This window comes from Microcaecilia unicolor, chromosome 3 (genome assembly GCF_901765095.1).
Source record: "Microcaecilia unicolor chromosome 3, aMicUni1.1, whole genome shotgun sequence".
NCBI lineage: Eukaryota > Metazoa > Chordata > Amphibia > Gymnophiona > Siphonopidae > Microcaecilia > Microcaecilia unicolor.
This window is the reverse complement of record NC_044033.1, coordinates 509,542,386-509,564,724: the sequence shown is the minus strand read 5'-3', so window position 1 is coordinate 509,564,724 and position 22,339 is coordinate 509,542,386. Positions and strand designations below refer to the sequence as shown.

The 22,339-nt window shown below is 45.3% G+C and overlaps 1 protein-coding gene across 1 annotated transcript in view; it reads right to left on the bottom strand.

The window, feature by feature from the left end:
• TBX18 (T-box transcription factor 18) overlaps window positions 1-22,339 on the bottom strand; it is a 64,700-nt gene that overhangs the window by 33,930 nt on the left and 8,431 nt on the right. Inside the window, exon 5 of the mRNA XM_030195647.1 lies at window positions 8,109-8,280. Within this exon, the coding sequence (XP_030051507.1) occupies window positions 8,109-8,280 (172 nt within the window). The remainder of the gene's footprint in view (window positions 1-8,108; window positions 8,281-22,339) is intronic.

Sequence of the window (22,339 nt, the reverse complement as noted above, 5' to 3'; positions counted from 1 at the left end):
AATATTAAATATTTCATGCAAATATCATTTAAACCTACTAAATTTGAAAGTGCCAGGCCATTACTTTATAAACTCCATTGGCTTCCAATGGAGGCATGCTCAATTTTTAAGTTTAATGCCATTTGGTCTTTTTAATTTTATATGGCCAAGGACCACAGTATATGGTAAATTTAATTTCTATACTTAGTAAGAATTGCGTTAGCAGTTCCAGACATTATTTGATGGTTCAGTGTCATTCACCTCACTGCACAATTTATAAGACATAATTCTCCTTAACTGTTTCATATCAAGCAGCAAAATGGTGGAACATGCTGCCGAACAACACACGTTATGAGTCTAATTATATGATTTTTTTTTTCAAAAATTGTTAACTACTACTACTATAAATCATTTCTATAGCGCTACCAGTCGTAAGCTGCGCTTCACAATTGAACATGAAGAAAAGACAGTCCCTGCTCAAAAAGAGCTTAAAATCTAAATCAGGACAGACAGACAGGACAAATAAGGATAAGGGTAGGACACATAGGAATGATTCTAAATGGAATGTTGCTACTATTGGAAATTCTGTTGCTACTATTTGAGATTCTACATAGAATGTTAATGTTGCTAATCCACTAGCAACATTCCATGTAGAAGCCTGCCCTTGCAGATCAGCAACGCGGCCGCGCAGGCTTCTGTTTCTGTGAGTCTGACGTGAACGTGCAGGACGTCAGACTCACAGAAACAGAAGCCTGCGCGGCCGCATTGCTGATCTGCAAGGACAGGCTTCTACTACTACTACTACTACTACAAATCATTTCTATAGTGCTACCAGTCGTACGCTGCGCTTCACAATTGAACATGAAGAAAAGACAGTCCCTGCTCAAGAGAGCTTACAATCTAAATCAGGACAGACAGACAGGATAAATAAGGGATAAGGGTAGGACAGACAGATAGGACCAGGGCTTTTTTTGAGGGGGTACTTGGGGGTACTGAGTACCGGCACCTTTTCCGCTGTCTGCTAAACTTGACCCATGGTTCTCATATTTAACTGAAAGAGCTCAGGTTCTACATACAAATTCTGCCTTGTCATAGATTCTATGACTGGCTGCAGGGGTCCTGGCTATTGTGGGGTGAGTCCCTCAATGATCACTCCACCCCCACCCCCCCACCCCCCCGAAGGGTGGCCTGGCATTTGAGTACAGGCACCTTTTTTGCTAGACAAAATGCCCTGGATAGGACACATAGGGAAAAGGGACTATTGAAGACAGGAAGACAAGATAAAGGTTACGAGCAGATGACGTTAGGAACTAAAAGCAGCATCAAACAGGTAGGCCTTAACAACGTGGTTATTCAAGAAGTTTGCTTTAGGCTGAATTATGACAACTATGGCTTTGATTTTATGTTAGAGCTGTTTCATTTGTAAGTCAAAAACCATATGTGATGTGTTTAATGGTTTGGCCTACTAACAGAGTGGAGGAGTATCCTAGTGGTTAGAGCACTGGTCTTGATATTCAGAGGTGTCTGGTTCCAGGGGCGTAGCCAGACCTCAGCGGGAGGGGGGCCAGAGCCCAAGGTGGGGGGCACTGTTTAGCCACCTCCCCACACCGCCGACCCCCCCTCGCCGCCGCCGACCCCCCCCCCCCCCCTGCCACCACTTTGGACCACAACAGCAACCCCCCCCCCCCCCCCACTGCCACGGCCGCCACATCAGGTACCTTGTTTGCTGGCAAGGGTCCCCAATCCCCGCCAGCCAAAGAGTCTTCTTCAGCGCTGGTCAACTCCGGCGCCTTCATTGTGGGATCATCTGTTTCTGACGCCTTACGTCCTTCACGGGGCTACATGCATGGTGCAGGATGTAAGGCATCAGAAACAGAATGTCCCACAACGAAGGCGCCAGAGTCGACTGGCGCCACAGAAAACTCTTCGGCTGATGGGGTTTGGGGACCCCCGCCAGCAAACAAGGTACCTGATGTGGTGGCGGGGTGGGGGGCAGGCAGCAACGGAGGGGGGTCAAATGTAGAGGGGGCCAGGGCGTAATCTGTGGGGACCCATGCCCCCGTGGCCCCACGTAGCTATGCCCCTGGCTTATAGAAATGATAAGTAGTAGTAGTAGTACTTCTTGTGATCTTGGGCAAGTCACTTAACTCTCTGTTATGTCAGATACAAACTTAGGTCGTGAGTAGGACAGGGAAAATACCCAGTGTAGCTAAATGTAACTCACCTGGAATTGCTCCTTAAAAAGTATGAGCACAATCCAAATAAATGATAGCTTGGTTATTTTAGAAGCTTTGTTTGAAAGCCGCATAGAATTAAATTTGAGTAGATGCGGTCTATAAGTACTAACTACTACTACTTATCATTTCTATAGTGCTACTAGACGTACACAGAGCTGTACACTGAACAGAGCTTACAATCTAATCAAGATAGACAAACAGGACAAATAAGGGATAAGGGAATTGCTTAAGGTGGGAATGATAAAACAGACATGGGTACTGAACAAGTGAATAGGAGTTAGGAGTTAAAAGTGCTTCAAAAATGTCGGCTTTTAGCCTAGATATGAAGATGGCCAGAGCTGGAGCTTGACTTACTGATTCAGGAAGTCTATTCCAGGTGTATGGTGCAGCAAGATAAAAGGAACGGAGTCTGGAGTTGGCAGTGGAGGAGAAGAGTAAAGATAAGAGAGATTTACCCAATGAACAGAGTTCCCAGGGAGGAGTGTAGGGAGAGGTAAGAGTAGAGAAGTTCTGAGGAACTGCAGAGTGAATGCACTTGTAACCCAATAAGAGGAGTTTGAATTGTATTCAGAAACGGATAGGGAGCCAATGAAGTGACTTGAGGAGAGGACTAATATGAGCATAGCAACACTGGCAGAATATAAATCATGCAACAGAATTTTGAACAGATTGAAGGGGAGAGAAATGGCTTAGTGGGAGACCTGTGAGAAGCAAGTTGCAGTAGTTTAAATGAGGTGATAAGAATGTGGATAAGGGTTTTGGTAGAATACTCAGAAAGGAGGGGACGAATTTTGGTGATGTTATAGAGAAAGAAATGATAGGTTTTAGCAGTCTGTTGGATATGTGCAGATAAAAAGAGAGGAGTCAAAGATGACCCCAAGGTTATGAGTTGATGAGTCAGGGAGGATGAAAGTGCTATTCACAGAGATAGAGAATGGGAGAAGAGGAGAGGTGGGTTTAGGGGGAAAGATAAGAAGCTCGGTGTTGGCCATGTTTAGTTTCAGATGGCGGTGAGACATCCAGGCAGAAATGTCAGAAAGGCTGAGATATGAGCTTGGATTCCTGCTGAAATTTCTGGTGTGGAGAAGTAGATCTGGGAGTCATCAGCATAAAGGTGATATTGAAAACTATGGGAGGAGATCAGAGCACCAGAGGAAGAAATATAGATGGAGAAAAGAAGAAGTCCCAAGACAGAGCCCTGAGGTGCACCAACTGATAGAGAGATAGAAGTGGAGAAGGAACCACCAGAGCATAAACTAAAAGTGTGATGGAAAAGATAAGAAGAACACAAAGAAAGAACAGAGCCCTGAAATCCAAGTGAAGACAGTGTATCAAGGTGTAGGTGGTAGTCAACAGTGTCAAAAGCAGCATGAAGGATGAAGAAAGAATAGAGACCTTTGGATCTGTCCAGGAACAGGTCATTGGAGACTTTAGCAAGGGCTGTTTCAGTTGAATGTAGATGGTGAAAGCCAGATTGAAGTGGATCAAGAATAGCTTGAGATGAAAGGAAGTCAAGACAACGGCAGTAAACAGCATGTTCAAGTATCTTGGATAGGAAAGGGAAGAGGGAGATTGGTCAATAGTTGGAAGGGCAGGTAGGGTCCAATGAAGTTTTTTTTTAATGAGTGATGTAACTACAGCATGTTTGAAGGCATCAGGAACATCACTTTCCACTGCAAATGTTGCCTTAGAAAGTGAAAGATGGGTGGGAATAGAATCAGAAGAACAGGTAGTCAGTTTGGAGGAGGAAAGAAAATGTGCAATTTCCTCTTCAGTGATTTCAGAAAAGGAAGAAAAAGAGGCAGGGGTTGCAGGAACATTGACAGAATGGACTGGGGAAAGGAGAGGTGACTTGGTTCAGAACTCGAGCTTAATCTTGTGAACCTTATCATGAAATTACTCAGCCATAATCTGTGGAGAAAGTGAAGGAGGGGTTGGAGGTGAAGGAGAGAGTTCAGTGTGGCAAAGAAATGCTGAGGGTTTGAGCCAAGAGAGTTTGTCAAATGGATGTAGTAGTCCTGTTTGGCAAGTGAAAGAGCAGACTGGAAGAAGGTCAGCAAGAATTTGAAATGTATGAAGTCAGCATGGGCATGAAATTTCAGCCAAAGGCGTTCAGCAGATCTGGCATAGGAACGTAGGTAGCAGATTCTAGAGGTTGGCCAAGGCTGGAGTTTGGTATGCCTTACAGAACGGGAAATGGGATGAGCGAGAGTATCCAGAGCAGAGGAGAGAACAGTATTATAAGAAGACAGAGCCTCATTGACAAACCTGGATAACATGGTGGTTGAGAAGAGGGATGAAACGCTGGTGGAGAGTGCAAGAGCCAACAGCCTGAAGATTCCTAAATGTATTGGTGGAGATTGGACAGGAATGGGGGGAAGGGGTGTTTAAGTGTGAAGGTTATCAGATGATTGTCAGAGAGGGGAAGAACAGATGTGCAGAAACTGGAGACTGAGCAGTTGGAAAATAAGACAAGATCAAGACAGTGGCCATTTTGGTGAGTAGAGGGAAGTGGAGCACTTCTGAAGATTGAAGAAGGATGTTAAAGCAAGAAACTGAGAGGCATAAGAGTCAGAGGGATCATTAGATTGAATGTTAAAATGTCCAAGAATGAGGGAAAGAGATGAGGGTTCGAGAAAGAAGGAAAGCCAGTGGTCAAAGTAATGTAATTTAATTGAATGTAATTTACACAAATCCGCAGAAGGAACAGCTACCAATTTTGGAAGATGGCTAAATCTTATCATATTTTCCGAAGGCTCCATTTTATAATGAAGCACCAAATTATCCTTTACCAGAGAATCCACAGATATTTCCAATGTCTTAATTTTCTTATCGGCAGAATCTAGATGCATAGAGTTTTCATCAAACTGTGTTTGCAAACCTGTCAAATTAACGCAGAGACTGCTAACTACTGCCTGCTAGATAAATAACAATGATATTCCACCATTTTCCATGTAGCTAAGTGGTTTCAGTGAAAACAGCCTTTTTGCTGTCCTAAATTAAACCACGGAGCAATATGAAGAGCGGTTGAATATTGCCAACTATCTGTACAATTCGGTGGATTACCCTAGTTCCACCCTCAGTATGGCCTGGCACAATCCAGGTAGTGCTGGGTTGGAAGAGTTTTCAGTGGCACTATCAGTTAGAGCAAGCTCTGTTCCTCCATCTGGTTTGCCGTAGGACTAGGGCACCACAATTACTGCATTGAGGAGTCCTTTTACAAAAGCGTGCTAGTGTTTTAGATGCGTGCTAAAAATAAGCACTGCTACATGCTATAGAAAAGCTGTATTATGGAAAGAAAAACAAATTTATTTGATTGCCACTTAAATCTTAATTGTCCTGGGAGGCATTTCTATAGGTGGGTTCCTCTAGTGCCCCGATGCCACATGGTGAGAACCTATTCTATAAAGGCATCTTGGCACCCAGATTCCATTTAAGAAGACTGGTGATCTTGATATCAGCATGCCTCACATTACACACTCACAGTTAACACCAGCTATAGACCTGGTGTAATGAGCACATAAATGGAGGAACTCTATAGGATGTCCAAGTTGGAATGTCTCAAGTTCCACTAGTGTCTTAGAATAGAATCTGCCAAGATAGAGCCTGTTCTCAAATGCATGGAGAAATGGACACTTATGCACTGCTACGTGCAGAAGGAACATCTATTTTAGAAAAATAGACATCTAATACTCAAGAGTAATCTAAGGAATTATGTTTTCATGGAAAGGGTGGTGGACGTGTGGAATTGCCTCCCGGTGGAGGTGGTGAAGACAAGGACTATGTCTGAATTTACGAAAGCGTGTGATATGCACATAGGATCTCTTAGGGAAAGGAGGAGATAGGGGTTGCTGTAGATGGGCAGACTGGATGGATGAGAGAGAGAGAGAGAGAGAGAGAGAGAGAAATTCAAACAAGGAGAACCAGGTTTGATTCCTACTGTGGCTCCTTGTGACTTTTGGCAAGTCACCTAACCCTCCATTGTCCTTGATACAAAAAACTTAGATTGTGGATTTTGAGCACACTCTGAAGTTGCTGCTCCCCTAGGCAGAGGCTTCTTAACAATGTAGAACCCCAAAGAAGCGAAAGATTCTGGAATCCTAAAGAGTAACAAGATTCCGGAACCCCAAAGAGTAGCAACATTCCATGCTACCAATCCCAGGGACAAGCAGTGGCTTCCCCCATGTGTAGCTCAATAGCAGACTATGGACGTTTCCTTCTGGAACTTATTTATTTGTTACATTTGTATCCCACATTTTCCCACCTATTTGCAGGCTCAATGTGGCTTGCATAGTACCGTAGGGGCATTCGCCATCTCCGGTAGAGAAACAAATACAAAGAGTTGTTGTGGTCGAATAAGGTTCATGTGTTATAGACACATTGGGGAATCGTATAAAGGAAGAGTTATACAATGTCTATTACAAGCTTTGGTTTCATTGTGTTGCAAGGTTTAGGCACTTAAGTTGGGTCGATAGGGTATGCCTTTTTGAACAGGTTGATTTTTGGTGATTTCCGGAAGTTTAAGTGGTCATACATTGTTTTCACAGCTTTCGGTAGTGCGTTCCACAGTTGTGTGCTTATGTAAGAGAAGCTGGATGCATAAGTTGATTTGTATTTGAGTCCTTTGCAACTTGGGTAGTGGAGATTTAGGTATGTTTGTGCTGATCCGATTGTGTTTCTTAATGGCAGGTCTATGAGGTCTGTCGTGTATTATATCACAATTTCAGAATTGCTGTTAACACAGAGAAAGATCTGTGCTGATGGGAGCCCACCATATAGTGCAAACAATGCAAGAAGGATGGGAGCCAGCTGGCACTCCGACGAGCTACTTTCTCACTTTTTTGCCCATGGTGACATTACAGGGGCAGGTCCTGTGAGCCAGGGGGAGGCTGAGCTCAACAACTGGAGGAGACTTGTATGACTTGTGAGATTGTCTGCAAAAGTTAAAGAGGGCCTTTTGGACGGTCCAGCCCCTCTGTTTCAGCGGGGAACATGGAACTGACATTATTAATGGACGCTTTGCTAGTTACAATGCCCAGCTTGTGAGTAAGGCGGGCGTAGACTTGAACTGTGCTGTCTTTGACAACACACAACCTAACTGGACAAGGAGGATGGCAGGTCATTGAATACACCGAGAGTACGCAATGCCCCAACTTGTAGAAGGCAGGGCAAGCTGGAGAGCAGTGATTAATTTAAGCCTTGAGTGTTCCAAGAATTGTTTAATAGATACGCTAATAAAGCTTTGTTCCCCACAACTTATTGAATCCTGACTGTATTAAAGTTAAGTAAGCGAATATATAAGATGACAGGTGACGCAAGCGCTGCCCTGCCTATGTTATATCTTTAGAGGCGAGAGCAGCAGCGTGGCTGAGCTCTTCTACTTGCTGAAATTCCTGGCTCCTATATGTTGGACACCGCAAGTCCCTGACATTGAAATGCTGGCGATCGTCGGACAGATGCGGTGGCAAAAGATATTAAGTTAATTACTTATCTGATCATAAAACATTGTTAAAAAAGGCACAGGGGGTCTTTTTATGCCGATGATAGAGACAATGAACCAGAGGCGTTGCTAGGTGGGGCGCCAGGGGAGCGACTGCTCCCCCAAATGAACTTCAGACAATGTCAGCGCCTGTTTTTCAGGTGGTCTGTTGCATCTATGCAGTGCGTGCACGCATCTGTCCACTCCCCCTGGCATCACAACCTGGCTGTGATTCTGCACTGAACTCGTTCAGACCATAGCTATTTTTCACTCCTCATTTTCCGGTGTGAGGGGGGGGGGGGTTCTTATTTAATTTATGTTATATCTTTATCACTAATTTTCACGAAATCCTGACCTGTACACCATTTTCTCTCATTATAAACAGAAAGCCCTAAAAGGCGCTCAACACTCACATGTCCTTGGTCATCCAACTCGTTGTTCGTAAGTTTCAGTTTGTCAAAGCTGATCACCTGCCTCATCCAGGTCTCGCCGGAAGCCGGTGAATCAGGGTGAATATACACACGAGGAGGAACAGGGGAATCCGCATTACCAGCCACCATCCATTTAGAACTATGGTACACATATCTGTGAGGGGAAAAAAACAGCATAGACAAACCATAGTTATACGAAAACCAAGCAATACTATGGCAGCTTTTAAGGGAAGAGCAGACAGAATAAAAATAGAAAATTATCCCTGTCAACTGCTAAACAGCTTGCAAATGCAAACAAAGGACACACTTTGAAATTAGGAGTGGGCAATTAACGCATTAATAATGCAATCAGGACTCTGTTTAGTACGTTGCATTATAGGCATGTTAATGTCTTTAACGCGCGTTAACCATGTACATGCATTAACCATCTACACGCCTACAATATCCATATATGTGCCTACACGGTTAGCACGCACGCTAATTGTAAGGCGCGTTAAAAATGCTAACACACCTTAGTAAACAGGGCCCTTTAATGTGTTCATTTTTTAACGTACCAAGTTAATTTTAACGCTGCAACATTTTTTTTTAATGCATTCCGCCCCCACCCCCGTGCTTACCTTTACAGCTGAGCTCCTCATTTTTCTCCTTTCTTGCCGTCTCAAAGTCTTTGTCTTCCGCTGCACGGCTGGGCTCTGTAGATACTTGAGCCGCACCATGCAGGAAGTTGGGGAAGTCTTATCGGACTTGAAATTGTGAGATTTCCCCAACTTCCTGCATGGTGCGGCTCAGACTTTGAGGCAGCGAGGAAGGAGAAAAATCCTGAGCTCAGCTGTAAAGGTAAATACTGGGGGGGGGGGGGGGGGGGGGGGGAATGCTGAGCTGAGCGAAACAGAGCCAAACCCCTCAGTAGTCATTGGTCAGCATTACTTGGGTGACTAGCACTGGAGTGGAGGAGTGGCCTAGTGGTTAGAGCACTGGTCTTGCAATCCAGCCAAGTCACTTAACCCTCCATTGCCTCAGGTACAAACTTAGATTGTGAGCCCTCCTGGGACAGAGAACTATCCAGAGTACCTGAATGTAACTCACCTTGAGCTACTACTCAAAAAGGTGTGAGCAAAATCTAAATAAATATATGGAATGTTGCTACTATTGAAAATTCTACATGGAATGTTGCCACTTTTGAGATTCTGGAATGTTGCTACTATTTGAGATTCTAGATGGAATGTTGCTACTAGTAGAGGAGTGGCTTAGTGGTTAGAGCACTGGTCTTACAATTCAGAGGTGGCCAGTTCAAATCCCACTGCTGCTCCCTCCCTGTGATCTTGGGCAAGTCACTTAACCCTCCATTGCCTTGGGTACAAACTTAGATCATTGTGAGCCCTCCTGGGACAGAGAAATATCCAGAGTACCTGAATGTAACTCACCTTGAGCTACTACTCAAAAAGGTGTGAGCAAAATCTAAATAAATAAAAATAGCACTAGCAAATCAGTGGCAATTTCTGGAAAGCAGTAGCAGTTTAAGGTAGGACAGGTTTTTTGATGGTGGCTGAATATCACCAACTAATTCTGTCTGCTGAGAACAAACCAGTCTCTACCCTTCCACTGTTTGCATGGTGCATGCATGGCCTGTTTTACCCGTAGATACTGGAACTTCATATAGCATTCCCAAATGGGATCTTTTATGACCTGCTCCAATAACACGTTTCCCCTTCTACAACTGTATCCGTAGATTTGAAAATCAATGGCAAGCACATTCAGGATCAGAAACTTCTTCTCAGGTTGCAGAAATATATTTTGCTGGGTTTTTTTTTTTTTTTTTTCATTTTTATTCCTTCCCCGCATTGCATTTCACTTCAGTTTCAGTATTATGTGTTGTAAAGGTATACGACACTTTTGAAAGTTTGTTACGTTTTGTTGGAATTACAATTTATGGGCCACAACATATACCTTTTAAATTTCATGATTAAATGCACGATTAAAAAGCTCGAATGCAGGATTAATTGCAATTACAGTTTTTGATCGTTGTCCACTCATTTTACAAAGCCACGCTAGTGATTCCTGTGCGGTAAACGAGAAGAAGCCCATCCAATTCCTATGGGCTTCCTCTCATTTACCACGTGGAAATCGCTAGTGCTAAGGGGGTCTTTTACGTAGGCAAATTGGTGTTTTCAGCACGCTTTAAAAATAGGCACACGCTAAAGACGCCCATAGGAATACATTGGTATCTTTAGCATTTAGCGCACACCTATTTTTAATGCGCACTAAAAATGCCAGCGTGCCTTCGTAAAAGAACTCCTAAGTTTGCTTGAACTAGGCCCAGCCTTTCAAAAAGTTATAAGCAGGATACACGTGGAGTGGCATAATCGAACGGGGCGCCCTAGTTTTCCTGAGGACAACCTTGCAGGATGTCCCCGCAAAGGGGCGGGGAAACCTGTATTATCGAAACAAGATGCGCGTTCATCTTTCATTTCGATAATACGGTCGGGGACGCCCAAATCTCGACATTTAGGTCAGCCTTAGAGGTGGTCGTCCTTAGAGATGGTCGTCCCCGGTTTTCGGCAATAACGGAAACCGAGGATGCCCATCTCAGAAACGACCAAATGCAAGCCATTTGGTCATGGGAGAAGCCAGCATTCACAGTGCACTGGTCCCCCTGACATGACAGGACACCAACCGGGCACCCTAGGGGGCACTGCAGTGGACTTCAGAAAAAGCTCCCAAGGTACATAGCTCCCTTACCTTGTGTGCTGAGCCCCCCAACCCCCCCAACCCCACTCCCCACAACTGTACACCACTACCATAGCCCTTAGGGTTGAAGGGGGGCACCTACATGTGGGTACAGTGGGTTTTGAAGGGCTCACATTTACCACCTCAAGTGTAACAGGTGGGGGGATGGGCCTGGGTCCACCTGCCTGAAATGCACTGCACCCACTAAAACTGCTCCAGGGACCTGCATACTGCTGTCATGGAGCTGGATATGATATTTGAGGCTGGCATAGAGGCTGGAAAAAATATTTAAAAAAATTTTTTTTGAGGGGGGGAGGGGGTTAGTGACCACTGGGGGAGTAAGGGGAGATCATCCCTGATTCCCTCCGGTGGTCATCTGGTCAGTCCAGGCACATTTTTGTGACTTGGTCGTAAAAAAAAGACCTAGTAAAGTCGGCCAAGAGTTCATCAGGCACGCCCTTCTTTTTTCCATTATCGGCCGAGGACGCCCATGTGTTAAGCACGCCCCAGTCCCGCCTTCGCTATGCTTCCAACACGCCTCCGTGAACTTGGTCGTTCCCAGAATGGAAAGCAGTTGAAGACGCCCAAAATCGGCTTTCGATTATGCCGATTTGGGCAACCCTGTGAGAAGGACGCCCATCTTCCGATTTGTGTCGAAAGATGGACGCCCTTCTCTTTCGAAAATAAGCCTGATACACACACAAAACCAAGAACTGCAATACATGCACGCTCCCAGAAATTAGCACTGTCTGATGGACCTGTTTCTTCATATTGAGCTGAGACAAAAAAAATTCATAAATATTTTATACATTATTTTATTTGTAGCATCACTTTTAATACCGCTGATCAAATTGTGTTAATATCAAGAGGTGAGAAAATGTCCATTTTTAAACTTACTGAGAAAATTGTACTTTTGGATACTGGTGAGACGAATGCCCTCCTCAGAAGAGTGTCACAGACTATTTTCAGAACAATATCATTTCTTTTCTAGACTTATAGACACTTTTAAGAGATATATATTTTCCCGGATATTAAAGAACACGTAGTGAAAGTGCATTGCGTACTTTGAATTCATTTCTAGTTCACTCACACCATTTTTTGGGGAGTTCAAGGAGACTTAAAATAAAATATAAGAGGAATGTCCCTACCCCCGTGCACCTATTCAAACATCTCTGTATATTTTCTCCTCTGTTCAGTACAAAGCCACACATTCTCATATCCGTCTCATTGAAAGAAGAAACCCCACAGCTGCTACAGTTTTGAATTCAGAAACCTATTATTTATTTTTATTTTTGTTACATTTGTACCCCACGCTTTCCCACTCATGGCAGGCTCAATGCGGCTTACATGGGGCAATGGAGGGTTAAGTGACTTGCCCAGAGTCACAAGGAGCTGCCTATGCCTGAAGCGGGAATTGAATTCAGTTCCCCAGGACCAAAGTCCACCACCCTAACCACTAGGCCACTCCTCCACTGTTGCTACTATTTGAGATTCTACATGGAATGTTGCTATTCCACTAGCAACATTCCACGTAGAAGTCGGCCCTTGCAGATCACCAATGTGGCCGCGCAGGCTTCTGCAGGACGTCAGACTCACAGAAACAGAAGCCTGCGCAGCCTTCTACATGGAATGTTGCTACTGGAATAGCAACATTCCATGTAGAATCTCCAATAGTAGCAACATTCTATGTAGAATGTCCAATAGTATCTATTTTATGTTTGTTACATTTGTACCCCGCGCTTTCCCACTCATGGCAGGTTCAATGCGGCTAACATGGGGCAATGGAGGGTTAAGTGACTTGCCCAGAGTCACAAGGAGCTGCCTGTGCCTGAAGTGGGAATCAAACTCAGTTCCCCAGGACCAAAGTCCGTTACCCTAACCATTAGGCCACTCCTCTACTGTTGCTACTATTTGAGATTCTACATGGAATGTTGCTATTCCACTAGAAGTCGGCCCTTGCAGATCACTAATGTGGCCGCGCAGGCTTCTGCTTCTGTGAGTCTGACGTCCTGCACATACGTACAGGACGTCAGACTCACAGAAACAGAAGCCTGCGCAGCCTTCTACATGGAATGTTGCTAGTGGAATAGCAACATTCCATGTAGAATCTCCACTAGTGGCAATATTCCATGCAGAATGTCCAATAGTAGCAACATTCCATGTAGAATCTCCAATAGTATCTATTTTATTTTTGTTACATTTGTACCCTGCGCTTTCCCACTCATGGCAGGCTCAATGCAGCTTACATGGGGCAATGGAGGGTTAAGTGAGTTGCCCAGAGTCACAAGGAGCTGCCTGTGCCTGAAGTGGGAATCGAACTCAGTTCCTCAGGACCAAAGTCCACCACCCTAACCACTAGGCCACTCCTCCACTGTTGCTACTATTTGAGGTTCTACATGGAATGTTGCTATTCCACTCACTAGCAACATTCCATGTAGAAGTCGGCCCTTGCAGATCACCAATGTGGCCGCGCAGGCTTCTGCTTCTGTGAGTCTGACGTCCTGCACGTACGTGCAGGACGTCATACTCACAGAAACAGAAGCCTGCGCAGCCTTCTACATGGAATGTTGCTCGTAGAATAGCAACATTCCATGTAGAATCTCCAATAGTAGCAAAATTCCATGTAGAATCTCCACTAGTGGCAATATTCCATGCAGAATGTCCAACAGTAGCAACATTCCATGTAGAATCTCCAATAGTAGCAACATTCCATGTAGAATCTCCAACAGTAGCAACATTCCATGTAGAATCTCCAATAGTAGCAAAATTCCATGTAGAATCTCCACTAGTGGCAATATTCCATGCAGAATGTCCAATAGTAGCAACATTCCATGTAGAATCTCCAATAGTAGCAACATTCCATGTAGAATCTCCAATAGTATCTATTTTATTTTTGTTACATTTGTACCCTGCGCTTTCCCACTCATGGCAGGCTCAATGCGGCTTACATGGGGCAATGGAGGGTTAAGTGACTTGCCCAGAGTCACAAGGAGCTGCCTGTGCCGGGAATCGAACTCAGTTCCAAAGTCCACCACCCTAACCACTAGGCCACTCCTCCAGATGGATTGAGTACATAAATTATCATCAGGAGGGGACAATATATGGTAAACTCATTTAAGTCAATCTTCCTCATATCCTGAAACCGTAACTAGGAGTCATTACATCACTCCCATCACTGCCGCTCCCGGAGAAGAGCAATGCTCCTGGCCTCCTGCTGACAAGATAGAATTCTGGCAGCTCTGCCAGCCACTCAGTGGATTGTTTAAAACACCCTCTGATTACAGGCAGCGGTAATAGAATTAAGATGACTGCTGAGGGTTTTTATGGAGACATCTGGATCTAATCTGAAAAAACAAGACATCATCATTGCACATATGGAAGCATGTGTGAGTGTGGCAGAGACCTGCCTGCCTGTTTTCTACTCTTCTGAAGTGCTTCCATATATACTTCTGACTGTTAAAAACATCCCCTGGACTTTTCGTCCCTGTGAATGAACGGCAGCTCTACTAAAATCACTTGCTGTGATGGGTTGTTTTTTTTTTTAATAGCCAAATGTTCTGCTCTTGAACCAAGTTTGAAATTACATAGGATATGATATTATTTCTGGCTGGCTGGTGCCACGCAAAGGGCTTCGATTTGATTTGCAGGCCAGCTCTTCTGTTCTCCAAACCGGACAGAACTGGGAATGCTATGCTTCACAAACCCTTGGGAGAGGGCGCTTCGGCCATTCTTCAGGGGGTGACACCTAGTGGCCAGAGTCAGCATCCACGTGAGCAGGTTTTGTAAGGAGCTGCAGCCTGTGATCCCTGACCCAGGGGCTGTCTCAGAAATGCCTGCAGTAATTTGGGAGTGAGATATTAAAATATGCAAAAGCATTGCCAGGCATTATTCCCCCTTATGCTACTTGTAAATGAAGTGTTATTCAATCTGTATTGCTCTCAACAGTTGTTATTAGTTATGGAGGAAAAGACTTCATATGAGAGCAAGCCAGACTCATATTTGGAAAAACAAAATATGAAAGTGCAAAACCCCTAAGAGAAAAGCTACACTGGCTTCCACTCAAGGAACGTATTGCGTTCAAGGTATGCACTCTCATTCAAAAAATCATTCACGGAGATGCCCCAGCCTACATGTTAGACCTGGTAGACCTACCCCCCAGGAACGGTCTGTGCCAGAGGCGGGGCTGGTGGTTGGGAGGCGGGGCTGGTGCTGGGCAGACTTGTACAGTCTGTGCCCTGACAATGGCAGATGCAAATCAAGGTAAGGTTTACACAAAAAGTAGCACACGTGAAATTATCTTGTTGGGCAGACTGAATGGACCGTGCAGGTCTTTTTCTGCCGTCATCTACTATGAAACTATGAATCGCTAAAAGATCATCCCGCACATTCCTGAATCTTCACTTCCCCAGCTGTAAAGGTCTAAAATACAGACTAACGCATGCGTCAAGTTTTTCCTACCTGAGCACGCAGCAATGGAATGCATTGCCGCTTAACCTAAACGCTATTCACGAACTAACCAACTTTCGTAAATCTCTGAAGACCTACCTCTTCCACAAGGCATGCCACAATGATCAATAGCTGTAAAGGTAACACTTCTCCACTTTACCTATACTTGGAATCGTTTTCCTCTCATATCCGTTTGCTTAATCTTACTATCCAGCTTATAATCGAACGAGAAAAACGCCCAAGTTCCGACCTAAATCGGGAGATGGGCGTTTATCTCACAAAAACGATTAAAGCGGTATAATCGAAAGCCGATTTTGGACGTTTTCAACTGCACTCCGTCGCGGATGCGGACAAAGTTGATGGGGGCGTGTCAGAGGTGTGGCGAAGGCGGAACTGGGGCGTGGTTATCTGCCGAACAGAGATGGGCGCATTTCACAGATAATGGGACAAAAGTATGCGTTTTTAGCTAGAATTTAGGGCACTTTTCCTGGACCCTGTTTTTTCACGAATAAGGCCCCAAAAAGTGCCCTAAATGACCAGATGACCACTGGAGGGAATCGGGGATGACTTCCCCTGACTCCCCCAGTGGTCATAAACCCCCTCCCACCACAAAAAATGATGTTTCACAACTTTTTATTTTGACCCTCAAATGTCATACCCACCTCCCTGGCAGCAGTATGCAGGTCCCTGGAGCAGTTGTTAGGGGGTGCAGTGGACTTCAGGCAGGTGGACCCAGGCCCATCCCCCCCCTACCTGTTACAATTGTGCTGCTTAATGCTTAGTCGTCCAACCCCCCCCCCCCCCGAACCCACTGTACCCACATGTAGGTGCCCCCCTTCACTCCTTAGGGCTATAGTAATGGTGTAGACTTGTGGGCAGTGGGTTTTGAGGGGGATTTGGGGGGCTCTACACACAAGGGAAGGGTGCTATGCACCTGGGAGCTCTTTTACCTTTTGTTCTGTTTTTGTAAAAGTGCCTCCTAGGGTGCCTGGTTGGTGTCCTGGCATGTTAGGGGGACCAGTGCACTATGACTCCTGGCCCCTCCCACGAACAAATGCCTTGGATTTATTCGTTTTTGAGCTGGGCGATTTCATTGTCCATTATCGCTGAAAAGCAAAAACGCCCAGCTCACAACTTGGCGAATAAAACATGGACGTCTAATTGTTTCGAAAATACACTTGGGTCCGCCCCTTCACGGACCCGTTCTCGGAGATAAACGCCCATGGAGATAGACGTTTCTGTTCGATTATGCCCCTCTATGTCATCCATGTTCTCTATGTAACACCAACTGTTATCTAATCTGGTATGGCGAATGCCATAACGATACATTGTAAGCCACATTGAGCCTGCAAATAGGTGGGAAAATGTGGGATACAAATGCCACAAATAAATAATAAGAAGGCAGAGCGTCTGAAGTCTTTTCCTCCATAACTAATAACGACTACATTTTGAGAGCATTATTTGTAATCAATACAGGAGTGGCCTAGTGGTTAGGGTGGTGGACTTTGGTCCTGGGGAACTGAGGAACTGAGTTTGATTCCCACTTCAGGCACAGGCAAGACTCTGGGCAAGTCACTTAACCCTCCATTGCCCCATGTAAGCCGCATTGAGCCTGCCATGAGTGGGAAAGCGCAGGGTACAAATGTAACAAAAATAAAATAGATACTATTGGAGATTCTACGTGGAATGTTGCTACTATTGGAGATTCTACATGGGATGTTGCTATTCCACTAGCAACATTCCATGTAGAAGGCCGCGCAGGCTTCTGTTTCTGTGAGTCTGATGTCCTGCACGTACGTCAGACTCACAGAAGTAGAAGCCTGCACGGCCACATTGGTGATCTGCAAGGGCTGACTTCTACATGGAATGTTGCTAGTGGAATAACAACATTCCATGTAGAATCTCAAATAGTAGCAACAGTGGAGGAGTGGCCTAGTGGTTAGGGTGGTGGACTTTGGTCCTGAGGAACTGAGTTCGATTCCCACTTCAGGCACAGGCAGCTCCTTGTGACTCTGGGCAAGTCACTTAACCCTCCATTGCCCCATGTAAGCCGCATTGAGCCTGCCATGAGTGGGAAAGTGCGGGGTACAAATGTTAACAAAAAAAAAAAATACAGATTGAATATCAGGCATTATAAATGAAAGCTCATGGTACCATTACCCAAAAGAAACTGGTTCCCATTGAGCAAGCACAGAAAGAAACTGCTAGGCAGAAAAACTGTTTCTAGTACTAACATGTAAAAGCAATACATGAATTTCCAAAGCATCCTATTGTCCGAGTACTTCTCCTGTGGGCAAAGTATGGGAAGACATTTTGGAAAATAAATAAGGTTATGAATTAATAGTTGTTATAGGCATAAGGTGATAGCCATAGATTCAGAAGCAATTCTGTAGACCCAGTTAAACAATGTACTGTTTTAAAAAAGGTGGATTTGAAATGTTATACTATACTATCCTGCTTATAATCGAACGAGAAAAACGCCCAAGTTCCGACCTAAATCGGGAGATGGGCGTTTATCTCACAAAAACGAATAAAGCGGTATAATCGAAAGCCGATTTTTGGACGTTTTCAACTGCACTCCGTCGCGGATGCGGACAAAGTTGATGGGGGCGTGTCAGAGGTGTGGCGAAGGCGGAACTGGGGCGTGGTTATCTGCCGAACAGAGATGGGCGCATTTCACAGATAATGGGACAAAAGTATGCGTTTTTAGCTAGAATTTAGGGCACTTTTCCTGGACCCTGTTTTTTCACGAATAAGGCCCCAAAAAGTGCCCTAAATGACCAGATGACCACTGGAGGGAATCGGGGATGACCTCCCCAGACTCCCCCAGTGGTCATAAACCCCCTCCCACCACAAAAAATGATGTTTCACAACTTTTTATTTTGACCCTCAAATGTCATACCCACCTCCCTGGCAGCAGTATGCAGGTCCCTGGAGCAGTTGTTAGGGGGTGCAGTGGACTTCAGGCAGGTGGACCCAGGCCCATCCCCCCCTACCTGTTACAATTGTGCTGCTTAATGCTTAGTCGTCCAACCCCCCCAAACCCACTGTACCCACATGTAGGTGCCCCCCTTCACTCCTTAGGGCTATAGTAATGGTGTAGACTTGTGGGCAGTGGGTTTTGAGGGGGATTTGGGGGGCTCTACACACAAGGGAAGGGTGCTATGCACCTGGGAGCTCTTTACCTTTTGATCTGTTTTTGTAAAAGTGCCCCCTAGGGTGCCTGGTTGGTGTCCTGGCATGTTAGGGGGACCAGTGCACTACGACTCCTGGCCCCTCCCATGAACAAATGCCTTGGATTTATTCGTTTTTGAGCTGGGCGATTTCATTGTCCATTATCGCTGAAAAGCAAAAACGCCCAGCTCACAACTTGGCGAATAAAACATGGACGTCTAATTTTTTCGAAAATACGCTTGGGTCCGCCCCTTCACGGACCCGTTCTCGGAGATAAACGCCCATGGAAATAGGCGTTTCTGTTCGATTATGCCCCTCTTATGCTACATATGTTTTATATACTGCACAATATCCAAAATGGACTTCATGGCGGTGAAATTAAAACTTAAAAACTCTTCTCTAGAAGAGGAAGCTACAAAGATTTTAAAAAAAACCCAATCCATTCTCTTATCAAAATTCAACAAAATCCAACATCACTAACATTCAGGACTCATATATATAAGTCTTCAAGAGTTTCGGAATCAGAGAAAGTGACGACACTTACCTCTAACGCTAATACATTCCAGAGTCTAGCCTCACGGACTGAAAATAAATGGAGTGTATATCCTGTTCCCTTACTTTAAATCAGAAAGGTTGGCCAAGCTCCTGATTTAAGGGCCTTATTCAGCAGTAAAGATCTGGTAGACTTAAGAATGATTAAGGCCCAACCCAGGGTCAGAATATCCCATTGATAAGTTAAGCGCCTTTAAGTCTGTTATCATATCAGCTGTTATACTGGGCAGGTGCTGAAACAGAAATACAATTAAACATTTAGGGGTCCTTTTACTAAGCAGTGGAAAGCGCACTAACGCATGCTTACCGCAGGTTAAAATGTACTAACGTGGGGCAAACTCAGGCATATCTATACAAACACGTTTAAACACTAGACAATCGTGGGCTATCAGAAACTCATGTGGGATTTCACAAGGAGAAAATTCCTCAGAATCCTTCTGGATTTGGACAAATCCTAGGTTTACAATGGCAGGACTTTTATGCCGTTGTTAAGTTTCTATCATCGGGGGAAAAAACTTAAGTGCTGTTGTTTCTTTTTCTGGCGCTGATATATAGAGTCTGACTTGAATATAAGAAGCAAATATAATAAAAGTCCTGAAAGCTGGTCTCGACGGGCCCCGTTAAACAAGGGCTGGGCCCGTTCAAGACAGTTCTGGAAGGGGCATGAGCGGGGGGAAGGGGTGAGACGCGCCACGGGGGTGACGCGCGGGAAGGGTGTGTGGTGAGTGACCAGTTTAATGCAAGCTGCTCCCTCAGCGGGCCCGGGGGGGGGGCGCTATTGGTGGATAGCGGTGTGGGGGCGGGGCTAGGGGGAGAGTAAAAGAGGGCTCCTCCGAGGATACGGGCGTTGTCCTGTTCCTTGGAGGTGGTTTGCCCACCCTCCCACCCTGGCATGGGGTTGGGAGGAGGTGGTTGGGGAGGTAGTCTTTCTGGTTGTGTTTTTTTCATTCCAGCAGATGGCCTGGGAGTTTCGTCGCAGCAGCAAAAAGAAGCAATCAAACCCCGAGCTACAGGAGCTATGGCTCATGGGGGCTGAGCCAGGGCATGACAGGCGGGTCGGGCGACCCAGAAGATGTGCAGAGGTCCGCACGGATCAGGGCCCTTGCTGTTTGGGCGGGGCCCGGAAGATGCCAAGAAACTGCCGCTTTGCTAATATGGCGAGCGGCAGAGGGGGGGCTAACTGTTGATGTTAAGCCTGGACATATGTAGCTCGGGGTGGGGGGTGGGGTCACATTGTTTATTCAAGTTAATTAAGTTTATGAAGTACATGGTTAATAAAGCAAGCTGCGGTCTATGGTTACCCAACTCTGGTGTCAGAGAGTTATTGGGGGGGGGCAGATGGGGGATAGGGGGGGTAACTGGGGTCGAACGGGGTCCCAGCTCCAAGGTTTAACACTTTGAATGTTGAATTGAGTTAAAATACATCAAAAAGCAATAAAATAAAAACGAGTATTTTCCTGATGATGCTAGAAACTTAACGGCAAAAAAGTCCTGCAATTGTAAACCTAGGATTTGTCCAAATCCAAAAGGTTTCTGAGGGATTTTCTCCTTGTGAAATACCACATGAGTTTTTGATAGCCCATGACTGACTAGTGTTTACACGTGTTTGTATAGATTTACCTGATTACTACACTAGTCACCTCTGCACATTTTTGCATAGTGTTGCGAACTCAGGCATGCCATGGACGTTTTTGCATGTGTGTACTACCCATGATCTACAAATAGCGCATGTTTGGGAGTGGAAAGCGGATGCAGTTATGCTAATCAGTTAGTGGGTGGGCACTGTCGTGCACTAACTCATTAACTCATAAGAACATAAGAGTAGCCACACTGGGTCAGACCAATGGTCCATCTAGCCCAGTAACCTGTTTCCAACAGTGGCCAATCCTGGTCACAAGTACCTGGCAGCAGTGCCGTAGCAAGGCCAGCTGACACCTGGAGTGGGTCGCCACTGCACACCCCCCCCCCCCCGGGTGCAGCACAGCATGCACCCCCCCCCTCTGTGGTGCACCCCCCTCCGCGGCGCATTCTTACTTGCGGGGGACAGGCTGGAGGGCCGATCCACCCCGAGTGCACGTCGCTCGGAGCTGCGTCAGCTCCGCTGGTTCCCTGCTCTTTCTGCCCCGGAACAGGAAGTAACCTGTTCCGGGGCAGAGGGAGCAGGGAACCAGCAGGGCTGACACCCCCCCAGCGCGTGCACCCAGGGCGGACCGCCCCTCCCGCCCCCCCCCCCTTCCTACGCCACTGCCTGGCAGAACCCCAAATAGTAGCAACATTCCATGTAGAATTTCAAAGAGTAGCAACATTCCAGAACCCCAAAAAGTAGCAAGATTCCGGAATCCCAAGTAGCAACATTCCATGCTACCAACCCCAGTGGCTTCCCCATATCTGTCTCAATAACAAACTATGGACTTTTCCTCCAGGAACTTGTCCAAACTTTTTTTTTTTAATCCAAATATGCTAACCGCTGTTACTACATCCTCCAGCAAAGAGTTCCAGAGCTTAACTATTTGCTGAGTGAAAAAAACTGGAGTCAGTTACCAGATCTAGCAATGCTGGTGCATTTCTAATCAATATAATCACACAGAAACCATGTACAGGATTAGCATGTGAGCTCATGCAGTAATGGCCACTCAGTAATAAGAAAATTAGCATGTGGCCGTTATTTCAGAAACAGGAAAATCGGCCATTTACCAGCAGCGCTAAAAGTGGACTTGGCGTGCGGGAAAGACCTGCACTGGGGAGAACACAGGCCACGTTTTAGCGCTGCTTAGTAAAAGGGCCCCTTAACTTTTTCATAGGTAAACTTTTTGGTTGTTGTTTAAATGAACCTATAATAACCTATAATCAGCTGCATTAAACATGTGGCTTTCACAACTAAGTTAAAATACTATTAATAATATATTTTATGTACCATGTTGTATTTATGGTTGCTGTACTCTATTACACAATTTGTTTCTTTTAAAAGTAAAGCATTTTTAATGACAAAAGAAATAAATATTAAGCTGGTATTTGGGTGGTGGGGCTAGTTCTGGGCAAGACTTCTACGGTCTGTGTCCTAGAAATGGGGCTAGTTCTCAGCAAGAATTCTACGGTCTGTGTCCTGAAAATGGGGCTAGTTCTGGGCAAGACTTCTACGGTCTGTGTCCTGAAAATGGGGCTAGTTCTGGGCAAGACTTCTACGGTCTGTGTCCTGAAAATGGGGCTAGTTCTGGGCAAGAATTCTACGGTCTGTGTCCTGGAAATGGGGCTAGTTCTCAGCAAGAATTCTACGGTCTGTGTCCTGAAAATGGGGCTAGTTCTGGGCAAGAATT